The sequence below is a fragment of the Schistocerca gregaria genome, chromosome 2 (genome assembly GCF_023897955.1).
Source record: "Schistocerca gregaria isolate iqSchGreg1 chromosome 2, iqSchGreg1.2, whole genome shotgun sequence".
NCBI lineage: Eukaryota > Metazoa > Arthropoda > Insecta > Orthoptera > Acrididae > Schistocerca > Schistocerca gregaria.
Genome location: NC_064921.1, coordinates 881,634,123 through 881,653,048, shown reverse-complemented (window position 1 = coordinate 881,653,048; position 18,926 = coordinate 881,634,123). Strand labels below are relative to the sequence as shown.

At 41.9% G+C, this 18,926-nt stretch overlaps 1 protein-coding gene across 3 annotated transcripts in view; it reads right to left on the bottom strand.

The window, feature by feature from the left end:
• Positions 1-18,926, bottom strand: part of LOC126335294 (uncharacterized) — a 640,152-nt gene that overhangs the window by 8,769 nt on the left and 612,457 nt on the right. For all 3 annotated transcript variants that reach the window (XM_049998387.1, XM_049998389.1, XM_049998388.1), the window contains one exon: positions 9,034-9,161. In XM_049998387.1, coding sequence (XP_049854344.1) covers positions 9,034-9,161 — 128 coding nt within the window. The remainder of the gene's footprint in view (positions 1-9,033; positions 9,162-18,926) is intronic.

Here is an 18,926-nt window from a genome sequence, read left to right as displayed (position 1 = left end):
AGATTTTTCCCCAGCTAGGTATTCACACAGAACTCAGGATACGGAGTCCTTGATAAGCATAAGGATGCTCCTGTGTCACTATCAGCCACATGCGGATCCTCTTCGCAGACAAAGATCCATGTTTGTTGTGGGTGTACATCACTTGCTTGCACGTAAATGTGTAAATCAGTAGCCATCTCCCTTGTGGGGGGCAGGGGAGGGGCGAGGTCAGTTGCATCGGTCAACTGACTGTGCCAAGTGTGGGATTCTAAAATCTTTAATATGTTGCAGGCTGTGGTGGCATCTGCCAACATCGCAAGCTAACCTATTCTCAGTAAGCTCACGCCTATTACAGTAATGGATTTTGTGTCTTGTTAATCATTATTTTATAACTGGCTCTGTTTTCGTGGCACATTGGAAAGGATGCACGAGGGTCTGGTATTTTTCCTACTAGTGTTCTCCCACAAGAAAGGCTAAATATCTTACAGAAACAAGGTATTTACATTCTATGACACCTGAAAATAAGAATGTAAACAGATAAACTTTTTTTTAGTGTTTTGTTCCATGAAATTTTGGACAAACAGTCAGTTATTAATAACTTGCTGCCACGATGTTTTGGTGCAGAGTCTTCTGGCCAACTTTAGGTGTATACTGGCGAAAGTACACTTAGCTCACCTGTTTAAAACTGCACCAGCACATGGGTGGTATACTTAATTGCCATTGCAAATACATTGTTCAATGTTCGGGCGCGTTCATGTCTGCTACAAGTGTTTTGTTACAACTAGAGATGGGCCAAGTTGTTCTTTTTACACACTCATTCCTTTTGAGATAGTTCTTTTTACTGAACTAGTTCAAATGAGCTATATGATTCATTTTTATTGTTAGAGAATGAATTAAAAAAGAACCTTCAACTAAAAACTCAGAAGCAAACTTTTAAGGACTACAAAATCCGAATGACATTTAGGAACAAATGCAATGTGCATATTTCTAAGAACATTTTTCGTACATGCAATTCATTTGTTAGGATGGGCTAGCTGCTTTCAATCTGAACTCAAGCCTTTACTTGGCAACCTCAGTAGATTGACATCACGAGGATTTATCTGCTTTTTCTTCTCTAACAGCGTCTGGAAAGAGGGAAAACTCATTCTTATCTAATAGTTCTTAAAAATTAATTCTTAGAATGGGAAAGAGATATTTAGAGACCGGCTTAAAAAAGGGGGGGAAAGCTACATTAAGTGTAAACAAGGGTCAAGAGACGGGAGGATAACAACTGGAGAGTGAGGTGAACTGAGTTGAACTGGCGGAATGGTTTCCATCATGCGGTTCACACAGCTCAGAAGTGGAGCCTGAGATGAACTTAGTAACGTGCTGTTTTCAGTCTTCCGATCGGACGCAGTTCACACAGTTCAATAGTTCAGAACTACGATGCTCGGGTCCTGGGAATGAGGAAGGGGAAATTTGTGCATGCATATTCGAATTTCTATTGGTAGTGGAAGCGAACAGTAAAAAAACTATAGCTCACTAAAAGAAAGACCACTCTAAACAGTCCCTTTCACGGATATTTCAAATGAACCTAGTTACAACAACGAAAAAGTTTTATTTGTTTAATGTGAAAAATAGTTTTCGTTGTTACCAGTATTTAGCACTTAAAAAGAAAACAAGATACAAAGGACAAAGTAAAACTATGATATTTGCTGTCTTATAAATATTGTTCGAAATGTTTATAAGTATATATTTTCTCAAGCACATATATGTAGATGTTTAGGTGAACTCTACAATTTTTTCGAATCTCAGGAGTGAGACGAATTAATCAAATGCCCTTTGTTGAGACTTCCACAATTAATTTTGTTCTCGTCATCAATAAATTACATACCATTGCTTGCTCCTATTTCCTCTTAGTATATTTTAGGTTTTTTTGTTGGTTTCTCATAACCTCAGTTTCACTGTTCGTGTTTAGCCATCTCTCGCAAAACATGTAATACATTTTAAATACACATTGCAACATGGTGAAATCTCCTGACTTAAAATAAAAAGAAAGAAAAAAAAACACTTAAGCACTGCATTTTCACCTAAAATCTGAAGGTTTTACAATGCGTGAGAAATGTGGGACGGGACAAAATGTTCCATAGGGTTGAAGGGTGCGAGTTTAAGATAGGGGAAGGCAGTTTCACACGAGCAACTTTCTGGTCAAAATAGACTACTCAAAGTGCGTGCACCTTTTACGGCCGCGCTAAGTCAGCAACCAACAACGGCACGTGTGTGTGTGTGTGTGTGTGTGTGTGTGAGGGGGGGGGGGGGGGGGCGTCTACAGATTATTGACTTTTGGAGTGTGGAGTTCTAAATTTTCGAGTATGCTCCACACTGCGCTGCGCAGAACACTGGATTAGGGGCGTCTGCTAAAAACTGAAGTTAGTTTAGTCTGGCCGAGCTCACTCGTATTATAACAGACGGATTTTGTGCTTTCGTGTCTCCTTAATCTTTATTGTGTTGCTTGTTTTTTTGTTTTGATGGCACACTGAAAAGTTACACAAGATCCTGATATTTTTCCACTAGGTTTCTCTTGTAACACAGACTAAATAACTGAAATCATGAAGGCGTGTACATTTTAAAGAGAAAAAGCCGACACAATGCATAAATAAGAACGTAAATCGATGTACATGCTTTAGTAAAAATTATGTGAGGAGTGACAAAGTCAGAATTATTTGATGAGAAAAGTAATTTTCGATGTTTTTCATACTTAGCACGAAAATAAGATACAAAAGATAAAGCAAAAAGACGCTATTTACTGCGTTGCAGATATTGTTTAATGTGTTTGCAGGTATATACATTTGGAACAAATTTTTATATTCTGAAAATTTTGGATGACACTAACTATTCTTTACGTTCTCGGGAACGTAAGGAATCTACCACGCTACCTTTGACAAGAATTTAGGCCATGAATTCCCCTCTAGTCTCCAAAAAACTCTTATTTTTGCTTGTTCCTACATGTTAGAGAACCAATAAAAAAACAACCAACTATCTAAATTTCTTCGTAAAAAGGGTAGCCCTCAAATTCACTGTCACAGTTCAGATGACAAACAGGACAGCAGACAGCTCTCACACGCAACTTTTGCGCTAAAGGCCCCCGTAAATGAACAAACATTTTGCCAAACTTAACTATGCTTGCCAAATATTTGACCGGTTACGGTGCAGTGTGACTTGTTTGCCAAGCATAGATCGTGTCCGAGAGAAATTCTGACAGGAAGTTTGACAAGACGGCGGACGTTGTTTGTGTCGACGTTTCGCCGTATTTGTTTCGGGAAAACTTGTTTTCTTAGGATTTATCTAATTATATCGTAGTTTCCACAACTATGAAAAATACAATCGAGGCAAAAACAGAACAGCACTGTCACCAAAATGGGAGAGGTACCACATCTTTCCCAGCCAAATATTACGCATGAAGAGGTTATGAATAAGATCAATATTTTGTGCATACAGTTCTCTGGTTCTTCCACGGACCATGTGGGCTACATTTTCTTACGTTCCGGTATTTTAACTACCAGTCATTAGAGGGCCAAGTAAAAGACAATAATATTTCGCATATTTGCGTCTTCTTTTTCAATGTGAGGGTGAAGTAACGCTAAACAAGTTATTAAACATTTCACTGTCCATCCGCAGAAAGTTTATTTAACCGTCAGGTTCTGAGTGAAACGTTTCCATTAACATGTTTCCAGTTGCCTATTTCTCATTTCAAACTATTTCTTATAGGCGCGCAGTCCGGAACCGTGCGACTGCTACGGTCGCAGGTTCGAATCCTGCCTCGGGCATGGATGTGTGTGATGTCCTTAGGGTAGTTAGGTTGAAGTAGTTCTAAGTTCTAGGGGACTGATGACCACAGCAGTTGAGTCCCTTAGTGCTCAGAGCCATTTGCACCAAACTATTTCCTGGGTCAGCGTCTTGTTTTCTTCTTTTATAAACAGGGTGGTGGTTGTTGTGTTCAGTCCTGAGACTGGTTTGATGCAGCTCTCCACGCTACTCTATCCTGTGCAAGCTTCTTCGTCTCCCAGTACTTACTGCAACCTACATCATCCTGAATCTGCTTAGCGTATTCATCTCTTGGTCTCCGTCTACGATTTTTACGCTCCACACTGCCCTCCAATGCTAAATTTGTGATCCCTTGATGCCTCAGAACATGTCCTACCAACCAGTCCCTTCTTCTTGTCAAGTTGTGCCACAAACTCCTCTTCTCCCAATTTTATTCAATACCTCCTCATTAGTTATGTGATCTACCCACCTATTCTTCAGCATTCTTCTGTAGCACCACATTTCGAAAGCTTCTATTCTCTTCTTCTCCAAACTATTTATCGTCCATGTTTCACTTCCATACATGGCTACACTCCATAAAAATACTTTCAGAAACGACTTCCTGACACTTAAATCTATACTCGATGCTAACAAATTCCTCTTTTTCAGAAACGCTTTCCTTGCCATTGCCAGTCTACATTTTATATTCTCTCTACTTCGACCATCATCAGTTATTTTGCTCCCCAAACAGAAAAACTCTGTTACTACTTTAAGCATCTAATTTCCTAAACTAATTCCCACAGCATCACATGATTTAATTCGACTACATTCCATTATACTCGTTTTGCTTTTGTTGATGTTCATCTTATATCCTCCTTTCAAGACACTGTCCATTCCATTCAACTGCTCTTCCGAGTCCTTTGCTGTCTCTAACAGAATTACAATGTCATCGGCGAACCTCAAAGTTTTTATTTCTTCTCCATGGATTTTAATACCTACTCCGAACTTTTCTTTTGTTTCCTTTACTGCTTGCTCAATATACAGCTTGAACAACATTGGGGAGAGGCTATAACCGTCTCACTCCCTTCCCAACCACTGCTTCCCTTTCATTCCCCTCGACTCTTATAGCTGCCATCTGGATTCTGTACAAACACGGTTAGAAATGCTTTATCTGCATTTGTAGCCATTCCCACTACTGCCAAAGTACAGTATACACGAAAAGTTTCAAAAGTAAGGTTAAATCAACAAACTTTCTCAGTATGTGTTCGGACTTGTTTGACACATCCATGGTCAGACAAGAGCAAACGTGACCGGAAAGTTTACTCTTTTTAGAGGGACTTAGTAAGTTTTATAATGTTTCATTGTCCATTCGAAGAAAGTTGATGTTATAATCGGGTTCGGTGGGTAAAATTTCCTTTAGCATATTTTCATGGGTAAATCATTTTAACCCTTTCGTGAGCCGTGGGAAACATGCTTCCCACTACAATGAACTCGCTCATAGTCCCGTGGGATTCACAGTTCCCACCTCTGTACGGTGCTACCACCTAGTGAACAGTATAGGGTACTACTTCCAATCTGAAGTTCCCGCCGTTTTTGCTGTATCTTCGCGCAGAGGCATTGTACATTCGATTGTTGCTCTGTAGAAGAGCCTTTCAGTGCTGTTTGCGCGACTTTAGTGATTTTTTTCCTCAAGGCTATAGTATAAGGTAAATACTTTTGATTTACCCAAATTTATGGAGGAAAACGTAAAATTGGAACGAGGAGAATTCCAGTTTGAAACAACTTTCCTGTCCTCAATTCATGACCCATGAGAAACAGCCACAATGAAAGGGAAAAACAAGGATGGTACTAGTATATAGATTTCTTATCCTGAAGTTGTGGCAGAATACAACAAAATAATGGGTGTTGTCGATAAGTTTGATCAATTACGAGAAAGGTAAGCCATTGGCAGACGTTCTGTCCATTGGCAGACGTTCTGTAAAATGTTGGCACAGAATATTTTATTTTCTGATGGACGTTGCTGCAGTGAACAGTTTTATCCTGTGGAAAATAAGTAAAAGAGAAAGTGGACAGCATGATCAGCTCGCATACAGGGTCCATCTAGCCAGACAATAAATTGCGGGCTTCAAAAAAGGCGTGGACGAAACCTGTCTTTCTGGCAAAAAGGGGTAATTTTCGTCATGTGGCTGTAGGGGAGTATCAACCCATTTTAGGAGAAACCTATTCGACGTGCCGCCATTGTAGTACCAAAGCTGCGGAAAAGAGCACTCGCTGTGTTTGAACATATTGTCAAATACCACTTTGCACAGACCCATGTTTCAGAAAATTTCATGTCAAGTAATTGTGAACAATCATTGTAACAAGATAAGTAAATTTATCAAATAAATGTGACATACATTGAAAGAGTTATTTTTGTCATTTAATTCCAAGGAAGAGCAGTGGGAAGAATACTTCCCACCTTGTTGTGTGACCTCACTTTCACAGTTGGAGCAAATTTTATATTCTGTATGATGAATATACCCAAAAACTGCTCAATAATTTTGCCCACTAGAGGGTTAAGCCACTCCCTGACCAGTGTTTCTTCTTCTTGTTTTTTTAAACATAGTGTCAAAGTCAACAGGCCTGCTTTGTCTGAATTTGTGGCCGCACTCACTACTCTCAAAACACACACGAACACGAGTTTTACAGTCAAGTTAAATGGACAAACATTGTTTGAACATGCACGAGCTTGTTTGGCAAACCCGTGGCTAGTCATGAGCGATTTTGTCAAACACGTTTGATCATTTAGGGGGAGCCTTAAATGAGAATGACCATTCCAAACAGACGAGACGCACTACGGGAATAGAACGCCAGGGGCGCTTGAAGTACACTCACTCGTCTCGCTAACAAGGAGACGGCACGGCCGTGGGGTCGGGGATTTGTCCGAAATTTTGTGTGGTGAAAGAAGACCTCTAACACCTCATGTGGTTAAAATATTAGGACGCACTACCCGGAAAATCCCGGGAAAAATCGATCCAAAGTTTCTTAGGTGTCTTATGAGTATAAAATGTTAGTCCATTGCCGAGCCGCCGTCTGGCTTAGATGCTATAGCCTTATAGGCCTCTGAGTGTTACGCCAGAGGTTTCGGGTTCGATTCCACCTCTGGCACTTTTTTTCATCTCATTTTCTTTTGTTATTCCACCAATTATTCAGAACTTTTTGCAAACCTACATTATCTTTAACAAATTAGTTACATTATTGAATAAAAATTATTTTCTTTTTGTCCAACACAGTTCATGGCGGTGGGTTTTCCATTTTTAATTGTAAATTATATGAGGGTGAACATTGGGTTTTTAATCAGAATAACAAAGTCCATTGGGAAACATTTAATTTTTATACATATAATAATTATAAACAAGAACCGCAATGGTAATAATCGTAAAAACAAACAAAGGGATAATTTTTGAGACATCTTCCGCATCATATAAAGGCGTATATTTTTCAACCACAGGGTGTTTGCAATAAATCTGTACAAAAACATGCCCCATTAACATTTACGAAAATGTTTTGAGTTTCTGATAATTTTGAGGCAAACCAGCCATATTGAATCATGTCTCAGAATATTGGTGACGATAATTGACGGTGAATTATAGAATGAATTTTTATACAATCTTCCCGGGAATTGATTTCACGATTCTTCTGTAACAATGCGCTGCGATTTTGTAAGCAACATACGCAAAAAAAAGTGCCGCAGGAGGAATCGAACCCAAGACCTCTGGCGCAAGTGTCCGGGCGCTTACCATGTAGGCCAGACGGCGGGTCAACAATGGACTAACATTTTATACTCATAAGGCACCTAAGAAACTTTGGATCGATTTTTCCCTGGATTTTCCGAGTAGTGCGCCCTAATATTTTAACCACTTGAGGTGTTAGGGGTCCTCTTTCACCACACAAAATTTCGGACTAATCCCCGACCCCACAGTCGTACCGTCTCCTTGTAAGTCGATTGACAAGGGGAGGCCGCCAATTGTGAAATTCAGATTCGATTCATACTGCGCATAATAGAAGCTCATGGCCAGAGGTGTAATGTGGCAATGCACCAAGTTGCACTTCTCAGCCGTTGTCGAGAAAATCGACAGTTAAAAGAAACCGTTCGGTGAAATACTCTCTACGATTTATAATTTCCTACAGCGTCGTGGCGCAGCGGTAAGCGCTCGGGTTCGTAATCCGAAGGTTGCCGGATCGAATCTCGAGCCATGCAACCCTTTATTTAGTATTTGTTTTTTGTAATATATATATATATCTCGGGGGGAGGGGGGGGTCTCTACTCTAATTCGAACGATTGACCTACACTATACGTATTCGTTTCGGAATATCGTTTCTACGTCTTCCGTTAACTACACGTGTAAACATTACGAAGACAATAACATTTGTGAGATACAACTTTGTTTGCGGAAAACAATCATGTTCGAAGTCGCCAGTTTTTCCATGACAAACGACTTTCAACAACTTATTATATGCATAATTGCTGCAACTGATTGCCGGGAGATATATATATATATATATAATAAAGTTGCATGGCGCGAGATTCGACCCGGCCACCTTCGGATTACGAACCCGAGCGCTTACCGCTGCGCCACGCCGCTGTAGGAAATTGTAAATCGTAGAGACTATTTCACCGCAACGGTTTCTTTTAACTGTCGATTTTCTCGACAACGGCTGAGAAGTGCATCTTGGTGCTTTGCCACATTACACCTCTGTCCATGAGCTTTTATTATGCGCAGTATGAATCGAATCTGAATTTCACAATTGGCTGCCTCCCCTTGTGAGACAAGGTCGATGGTGTAAAAGGGTTGGTTCAAATGGCCCTGAGCACTATGGGACTCAACTGCTGCGGTCATCAGTCCCCTAGAACTTAGAACTACTTAAACCTAACTAACCTAAGAACATCACGCACATCCATGCCCGAGGCAGGATTCGAACGTGCGACCGTAGCAGTCGCACGGTTCCGGACTGCGCGCCTAGAACCGCGAGACCACCGCGGCCGGCGGTGTAAAAGGGTCTCAGGTAAGAAGACTGTGGAGTTGGTAGGTGGGATTTTGAGCACGAAGTCGTTCTTCGGTATTGAACGAGAGCGCCAGCTGACAGAAGGCTGAGAGTAGTGGCTAGCGATTCAGCGCAGAATGGTGCGGGCTCGTTAGCTTCGGCTGATGACCGCCAGAGTGGCTAGCGGTCCGTGCGCTTCCGCGAGGCGCGCCCTGGGTACGGGTGTGGGACAGCGGCTGCGCTCACCTTGAACTGCGTCCAGAAAGAGGTGGGCCACTGCCAGTCCGAGCCATCGTCGTCGGCGCCGCTGCTCGATGACGAGGCGTGCGACTGGCTGTCCGTCCACAGCGTCTTGCCCTCGTCCTCGCGCGCCCCTGCAAATAAGTAACAACACGTGCTACAAGGAACGCGTAGATCCTCCGTCAGCAGAAAACCACTACACAACACACGGACACACACACACACACATACTTTTCATGCAGTTTATGCCAATACGGGCTTTCTCGGCTATCATGCAAGTGAGAGCGCCCGCTTGAACAAGCGTTATCGTTAGGTCCAGCTTCCACTGACTGAGTGCAGTTCTTAAGAATTTCAAAGCGCAATTTTTAAACACATGATCGAAGCAGGCGAAATGAATTAAAATTTGTGCTGCGGTCGGGACTCGAATCCGGGTCTTACTGCTTGCTAGGCAGAAATGTAAACCATTACACCACCGCAGTACTATGGTCAACACTTCTGCACGAACTACCTAAGCTGAGTGCCCTCCCGAACACAAACTTCAATTCACATTTTAAAGAGAAAACAAACAAACAAACAAACAAACACACATTATATAAATAAATTTATCACGAGAAATGTTAATATTTTAATATGTTATTCTACAAGTGCAACTAAAGAAAAAGTTCCAGAATGAGATTGTCACTCTGCAGCGGAGTGTGCGGTGATATGAAACTTCCTGGCAGATTAAAACTGTGTGCCCGACCGAGACTCGAACTCGGGACCTTTGCCTTTCGCGGGCAAGTGCTCTACCAACTGAGCTACCGAAGCACGACTCACGCCCGGTACTCACAGCTTTACTTCTGCCAGTATCCGTCTCCTACCTTCCAAACTTTACAGAAGCTCTTTACAGAAGTTTCATATCAGCGCACACTCCGCTGCAGAGTGAAAATCTCATTCTGGAAACATCCCCCAGGCTGTGGCTAAGCCATGTCTCCACAGTATCCTTTCTTTCAGGAGTGCTAGTTCTGCATGTTTCGCAGAAGAGCTTCTGTAAAGTTTGGAAGGTAGGAGACGGATACTGGCAGCAGTAAAGCTGTGAGTACCGGGCGTGAGTCGTGCTTCGGTAGCTCACTTGGTAGAGCACTTGCCCGCGAAAGGCAAAGGTCCCGAGTTCGAGTCTCGGTCGGGCACACAGTTTTAATCTGCCAGGAAGTTTCAAAGAAAAAGTTCATATAAACCTATGTCCGCAAATGTTTAGTTACGGAGTCACGGCTAATAAAAGATTTTGCCTGAAATTTAGCAAAAAAATGATTCAAATGGCTCTGAGCACTATGGGACTTAACAGCTAGAACTTAGGATTAATTAAACCTAACTAACGGAAGGACATCACACACATCTATGCCCGAGGCAGCATTCGAACCTGCGACCGTAGCGGTCGTGCTGTTCCAGACTGAAGCGCCTACAACAGCTCGACCACGCCGGCCGGCGAAATTTAGCAACTTCGCAAATATGAAGCCATCGCAAAACTGTAAGAGGTTTAAGTAAAGCACGATTTCCATTTGTTTTGTTGTTATTGATCTGATGAATCTAATAAAACATATCCCAGTCGTGTATCAGCAGTAGTTTTCCAGAACATCCAGAGAAACAAACAAGCAATTTCGTAAAATTTTTTAATTTATTAACTACCTGATCCAATTTTTTTTAAATTCCAGGAAATTGCACAAAATTTTCAACAGAAGTTTTAGAGAATTTAATTTTGGAAAAATGATGGTAACAACGTTAACTGAAACTGTATGAATGTGTCAGAGTCTGCTTTTATTAATACCATAGCACATGCGAATTCGTGTTAAACCGGAAAAAAGAAAGATTATTGTTAAGGAAGTTGTACAGTTGCATAGAATTTCACAATACATTCACAATAATGTTCAAAAATGTCTCCACCGTGTTCAAAGCATTTAGCTGCACGTGTATGAACAGATTTTGTTGCTCGTTTCAGTTTCGCAGTGTGGTTGTTAATTTCGTCTATTGCATTCATAATACGAGCAAGTAATGCCTCACGTGTATTGACTTTGTCCTCAAACTATGTATTTCATTCATCCCCATACACAAAAATCAATTGGTGTTAAATCGGGCGATCTAGGTAGCCACAGACGTATAGCACAACGACCAATCCATTTCTAAGGAAATGCTAATTTAAATGTGTACCAACTGCGTTGGTGAAATTTGGAGGCGCACCATCAAGTTGATAATACAATTGCAATCGCGTAGCAAGTGGAAAATCTTTGAGCAAGAGGGGCATTTCTTCTTGAAGGCATTGTAAGCACATTTCGCCCAGTTAGACGTCCTGAGAAAATGAATGGTAGAATAAAGTGTGCGTTGATTATACCACACCACACATTTATGATAAATCGCTGCTGGAAATTGCGTTGCACTGTTGCATGTGGGTTTGCTTCAGACCATACTCGCTCGCTATGTAAATAGTTTATACCATCTCGAGTAAACTGTGACTCTTCAGCAAATAAAATGTATTTGGGTAACTGCCGATTAGTATTTAAACAATTGCACAACTCCAAGCAAAGGGCAGAATCTCACGGATGTAAATGATGCACTTTTTGTTTATGGTAATGGAAATGCCGTGTGGTTAGGGCTTCCCGTCGGGTAGACCGTTCGCCTGATGCAAGTGTTTCGAGCTGACGCCACTTCGGCGACTTGCTTGACGACGGGGATGAAATAATGATGACAACAGAACACCCAGCCGGGAATCGAACCCGAGCCGTTAGGTATGACAGCCCATCGCACTGACCACTCAACTACCAGGGGCGGACTTTGTTTATGGCAACGATATAGATTATTGTACTTCAGTGTACGCCATACCTTAGATTGTGAAATGCCCAATCGTTAAGAGATATGTCGTGCACTGGTACCCGAGCTATGTTGAACAACATCCATAATGTCATCATAGCCATCGTCTCCCATAACATTCGAAATATTCCACTAATGGTTCGTGCATTCAGAATCCACCGAGTGGGATAACGTACGCGATATTCGTTAACGGCAGCGTAGCATTACCACATTTGCCATAAATAAAAACCATATCAGTGTATTCCTCTGTCGTAAATTTGAAAGGCATCCCTATTTTATAAACAATGTACAAACTACAACAGTTACTATGTGGTTTCACTCTACACTGTTATGTTCTTTCACTGAACAATACAGAAAACCGACTCGTTTCAAGGCTAGGAAACAACTGAAATAACTCAGTAACCGTTGTCGAGGACATAAACGTTTCTATATTCTTAATGGAAAGTTAACAAATTTACTTGTGTAATAATCTTTTGCTTCTCTGGATGTTCTGCTGCAGATACGTCCAGGACATGTTTTATTAGATTCACCAAACCAATAACAACAAAATAAATGGAAATCGTGCTTTACTTTAACCTCTTACAGTTTTGCGATGGCTCCACATTAGCGAAGTTGCTAAATTTCAGGCAAAATCTTTTATCAGCCGTAACTCCATAACTAAACATTCGCGGACCTATGTTTATATGAACTTTTTCTTTAGTTTTACTTGTTGAATAACATATTAAAATATTTGCATATCTTCGTGAAACACCCTACATCTGCGTCAGGCACATAGCTTTTGTTTGATCCACTACACGTTTCGAAGGTTAACCGTCATTTATATTTTATTTTATGATTTCATGCATATAGACTGAAATAGCGGGTGAAAATTTGTACAAAGGTCTGACATCGAACCTGCTTACTAGGCAGGTGCGTTGGCCTCTTTTTTCTCATTTTTTCAGTATTGTTCGTTGCGTTTGGTCTTGACGGACGTCACAAGAGATCCGTTGAAGTTGATCGTTGATTCCTTTACTCTTTATTTCTTTAAAAAAAAAAAAAAAAAAAAAAAACAGATCAAACACGCTGAAGTTGCTGAGTGACATGTACGGGCTGTACGGAGGATACTCAAACTGCTACCTCTCAAACTTTGCCACTACACTTCGTGTAACCTTGGAAACGTGTAGACATGCGTTATCGTGGAGCAGAATCACTCTCTCCGCCAACAGAGCAGGCCGTTTGCGCCTGATGAACTTGCTTAGTTTACAGTGTCTCACATTACACGTCACTGATAATGGCTTTCCCGTGCTCGAGTAATTCGACGAGACTCTGATCTCGGACGTCAAAACAAGACGGTGAGCATCACCTTGTCTGCTAAAGGCACAGCTTCGAATTTTTGATTAGGAGGTAACGACACATGCTTCGCGTCCCTAGATATCTCACTACGTTATCTTAAAGCGGCAAATGCAAACTGCAACCGACTTGGTTGTTAAGTTTCGATCTTTTCATTTAAACACACTTCGTATGTAGAGAAGCTGTCTTCAGCCCGTGTATTAGTTCGAACACAGAGCTCGACTTTGAGTGGTGCTATTTGAGGATGTCCGCCGTTGCCTTCCTCCGACCTTCTGAACTGGCTTACCTAGCCAGCAATAGGAGGCTGTAAAGTTTTACGTGGACTCACAAGCACGGTGCAAATCGGCAGTTTTCACAGTGACAAGGACGCATTACGCCAGTCGGATTTTTCTATTTTTGTTTTTTGTTTATGGTCCGCAAAGTTCAGAACTCAAATATCAACCACACAAAACGGCATATTGCAATTCTCAAAAATTCTCGAGAAAATCGACTTTGAAATTTTCTGAGCATCTTTAACACCGTAAAGTAGGGTCGATTTTTGCTAGGCAGTATGGCTGTGCGGTGTACAATGCTTGTTGCCAAATGGGCGGTCTGGTTTCGGTTCACAAACGTATATCCATCCGTGAAGAGTAAAATACACAAGCATGGAAATTTTTTGAAAATTTAAATGACATTTATTAACAATCTTTTATAAGATATTGGGAATTAATAGTTTATGTTGGCGATGAAAACTGGATGTTTACGTAAGATCTGTAATCAGAAACAATAAAACGCGCATCTTTCACAAAAATATCAATTAGATATGACTAAAATTTCTCAAGTTGAGAAATGAGGAGGAGCGATCTGTGTTACTTGGTAAAAATATTTCTTTATTTTCGACGACTGGTTTCGGCAGACTTTACTGTAATCATCTCGTATTCAAAAATTTTTGAAGTCGAGAAGGTGACAGCAAATAATTGTCGAAAATGAAGTAGTTATGCTATCCTGCCTATAGTGTGTTTATCAGTTAGATGTGTGTGTTAATTAGCATATATTCGACGAATTTTATATTTGCATGGCGTAAGTATTGCGAACTGAACGGAAAAAAAAGGGACCAGCAAAAAACTCGAACCAGCAATCCAGCGATTACCACGCTAGAGCACTACCGATTCTTTCCATTTTTATGTATTTTACGCTTCACGAAAATTCTAGTAGAATATCAACATTCGTTTAAAAATTTTCATCGGTCAGCAATCGGCAGGGAGTTATTCTATCGCAGAACCACACTGCTTATCGAAAAGTCAACATTACTTGGCGGTATTAAAGACGCTCAGAAAATTTCGAAGTCTATTTTCCCGAGAAGTTTTGAGAGTTGCGTCTAACTGCTTTGTGTGACTGATATTTGAGTTCCGAACTTCATGTTCCATTAATATAAAAAATAACAGAAATCCGATAGCCGTGTAGTCTTATGTTAGCTAACGAGATGCACTGCTCTACAAAACATGCCTTCCATCTGACGATGATAGTTAACCATCGGAATGCATAGTACATGAAGTAAAACCTCTGTGACTGACACACACACACACACACACACACACACACACACACACACACACACAGTGATGCAGCTACCCCTATCGATGTCGTTTTATGCAACCCGCTATGTTCTATCTGGCCCTCAAACCACGCGCGAGATGTTCATATTCTCTCGCTCGCTACACGCAAACTATTAATTCTACATAAAAAATGAACAAGACCTTTTTTGTAGGAAATATAATGCCGTTAAATTTTGTACTTTGATGTGTTTTTCCTGGAGGCCACAGTTTTCAAAATTTTCAAGAAAAACGTACAAATGCGACCTTGAAACACACCTCCACCCCACACTCATCCCTCACCAAGCAGGATTTTAGTATCTTGTTCGAGGCTCTGCCTCGTACCATTGTCGACTACAAGAACTGCCCCCAATATTCGACCTTTTTTAGTCTCTATTGATTGGGCTCTTACGCCACCAGCATTGTCGGCTACTTCCTTGACATTATTAATTTAAACGTGCCCGTAAGAGTAATGAACGAGAAACGACTTCTGTGAACGTTACGCGAAAACTAATTACAATGACAAATCGATCCAAACTTAACCCTTAAAAGCACACTGGTTTCGTAACGAACAGTAAGTGCTCGACTACGCCTTTAGCGTAATAAGACCAGTCAATGAAGACTAGTAAAGATCGAATGTGGGAAATAATTCCTACAGCTGCAAATATTTTTACAGTGGTAGGAGGAAGTGCCGTGAATAGCATACTAGAAATCTCGACCGGTGGATGATGAGTGGAAGTGAGGGTGTGTTTGAAGGTAACTAAGTTTTCTTCAATAACTGTACAGCCTCTAGCGAAAAAACATCCCAATACAAATTTTAACTAAACCGAAAGCCCTGCTCATTTTTTCTGTAGGACAAATAGTTTGTGCGTAGCGCGCGAGACAATACGAAAATGTCGCACGTGTTTTATGAAGGCCAGGAAAACATTACAGGTTGCATAAAACGACATTAGTAGGGCCAGTTTCAGTTCTAAGAACATAGTCCGCAATGGGTGTAATTGATACAGCTATAGGACAGCATTTTCTCCACAGCGACTAAGTAATAAGAGCCATTTCTCTATTAGCGTTCACCCAGTGAGGCGGCGCAGTGATTAGCACATTGGACTATAATTCGGCAGGACGACGGTTCAAACCCACGTCTTGTCACCCTGATTTCCGTGTTTTCCCTAAAACGCTGCAGACAAATGTCGAGATGGCTGCTTTGAAAGGGCACGGCCGACTTCCTACAGCATTCTTCCCTAATCCGATGGGACAGATAACTTCGCTGTTTGGTCCCCTGCACAAAAACCAACCATCTCTTAGCTTGTCTCTCGTGAGATTTATTTAATCATAACTCTGTGGTAACATGCCCTTCCTTAACCTGTCGCCACAATCGCCAGTACACCCAAACGACTGAAGTCGAGTGTGCCATCCTATAAACTTTGTTGTCTTTGTTATCGTAGTTTGTCAGCTGGTATCGTATTTTATCAGGCGGACATTGGGGATCAGTGCTGCATTTGACAAACACCGTAGGAATCCACATCAAAACCACAATGACGCTGGTCGCTTTTATGGTCTTTAATCCGAATTGGCTCACCTCCCCGACTCTGAATCTAGCACGCTGCGCGATTTGCTACACAGTACAACGTTGTCGAAAAAACCCTGTGTCTGTAAAACACTATTTGGAGTGTCTGTATTTTAACGAACTACTACGTTATCTGCTTCAGGTATGCATGTATGACTGAAGGACACTACACAGTAGAAATGGATCTGAGCACTATGGGACTTAACATCTATGGTCATCAGTCCCCTAGAACTACTCAAACCTAACCAACCTAAGGACATCACACAACACCCAGCCATCACGAGGCAGAGAAAATCTCTGACCCCGCCGGAAATCGAACCCGGGAACCCGGGCGCGGGAAGCGAGAACACTACCACACGACCACGAGCTGTGGGCACTACACAGTAGACCGCTAAACACAGACACTACAAATTACACGTCTTGGCAAAGGCCGCGACGACAGTATTTGGGTCTCTTCCTGTGCGGGAGTCACAGGGATGGTACGAGTGAAGCGTGTGGACATACGGTGACTTAAGGAAATTTGAGTAGGTCCTGGAAGCTTTCTCGCATAGCCGAAGTTGTTAAAGTGACCGCACGCGTGAAGCGGGAAGTCCGGATTTGAACCAGATTTGATCCCGGTCCGGCACACATTTCCGTACGTCGCACAGCTGGAATCACATCGTATTCGCAATTGTGAATAGTTTTCTTGTACATGTGCCTGTAATTTACAGAGGGTCACGGACATAGTCAATGGCATAAGTAAAAGCAGTTAAACGTGAAGCTATAACAATACACTAACCGGCACGAAAAAACAACAAATAATAAATGATATGTAACTATTTAATCAAATTGCAGTACTTTTGAGATATTTATTGGCGTTGCTTTGCAACCAAACAACGAAACGAGTTCATTGCACTCTCCTTAATTCAAAAATGGTTCAAATGGCTCTGAGCACTATGGGACTCAACTGCTGTGGTCATCAGTCCCCTAGAACTTAGAACTACTTAAACCTAACTAACCTAAGGACATCACACACATCCATTCCCGAGGCAGGATTCGAACCTGCGACCGTAGCAGTCGCACGGTTCCGGACTGCGCGCCTAGAACCGCGAGACCATCGCGGCCGGCGTCCTTAATTCAAAAAATAGTTCTGAGCACTATGGGACTGGACTTCTAAGTTCTAGGGGACTGATGACTTCAGAACTACTTAAACCTAACTAACGTAAGGACAGCAAACACATCCATGCCCGAGGCAGCATTCGAACCTGCGGCCGTGGCGGTCCCGCAGTTCCAGACTGTAGCGCCTAGAACCGCTTGGCCACCTCGGTCGGCTATCCTTAACTGTATTTCCCGCGCAACCTGAAAAACACATCAATCTGAAAAATACTTCAGTGACTGTGAAACACGTGTTTATGGGATCTTTCTGTGATTAAGAAAATCAGCTTGCTGGAGTAAGCATGGCGTTAAGAGCTCAAGATGTTGTAACATGTGTTGCTTTAGTGAAAAATGGTCGTAGCAAGCACTACGTTGCTGAAGTTCCGAGAATTACGCTTTCACGATTTCCAGAACCGTAAGAAGGTACAGCGAAACTTGACGCTATGGAAGTAAACACGGATCGGGTACGATAAGAGCACCATCGGCAGGAAGTGACGACTTCTGACAACGAAGTTCTCCACAACCGTTACACCACCGCCGTTGAATCGCGAAAATTGTTCCACAAAGTTCAAGGGTCAGTGTTAGCCAGAGATCAATCCGAAGGAGACTGCAAGAAGCCTCTCTTCAGTCCAGAAGGCTTTCTGGAGGCCAAGAATTCACCAGACAGCATCGCACAGCCAGACTACTCTCGCAAGGGAATATCGCGGCTAGAAAGCACAACAACGGCAGCAAGGCCTGCACGCTCACGTGTTGTGAGAATTGTGAAGAGTTCTTGAAAGGAGTTTTTTGGAAGAAGAGGGAACTCATACTGCGACTTCTTTTGTATAAACAAATTTTTAAAATACTGACTTTCGGGACGTGCCCACACAGCCATATCAGTAGCAGAAAGACAATACAACAATGTGTTACGATAATTCAGAAGATTCACTAGGGCCACGCCGCGCTCTAGTACGCCGTTATACAGGGTGTTACAAAAAGGTACGGAAACATTCCTCACATACAAATAAAGAAAAGATGTTATGTGGACATGTGTCCGGAAACGCTTAATTTCCATGTTAGAGATCATTTTAGTTTCCTCAGTATGTACTGTAATACCTCGATTCACCGCCATTTGGCCCAATTGAAGGAAGGTAATATTGACTTCGGTGCTTGTTGACATGCGACTCATTGCTCTACAATACTAGCATCAAGCAAATCAGTACGTAGCATCATCAGGTTAGTGTTCATCACGAACGTGGTTCTGCAGTCAGTGTAATGTTTACAAATGCGGAGTTGGCAGATGCCCATTTGAAGTATGGATTAGCACGGGGCAACAGCCGTGGCGCGGTACGTTTGTATCGAGACAGATTTCCATAACGGTGTCCCGATAGGAAGACGTTCGAAGCAATTGATCGGCGTCTTAGGGAGCACGGAACATTCCAGCCTATGACTCGCGACTGGGGAAGACCTAGAACGACGAG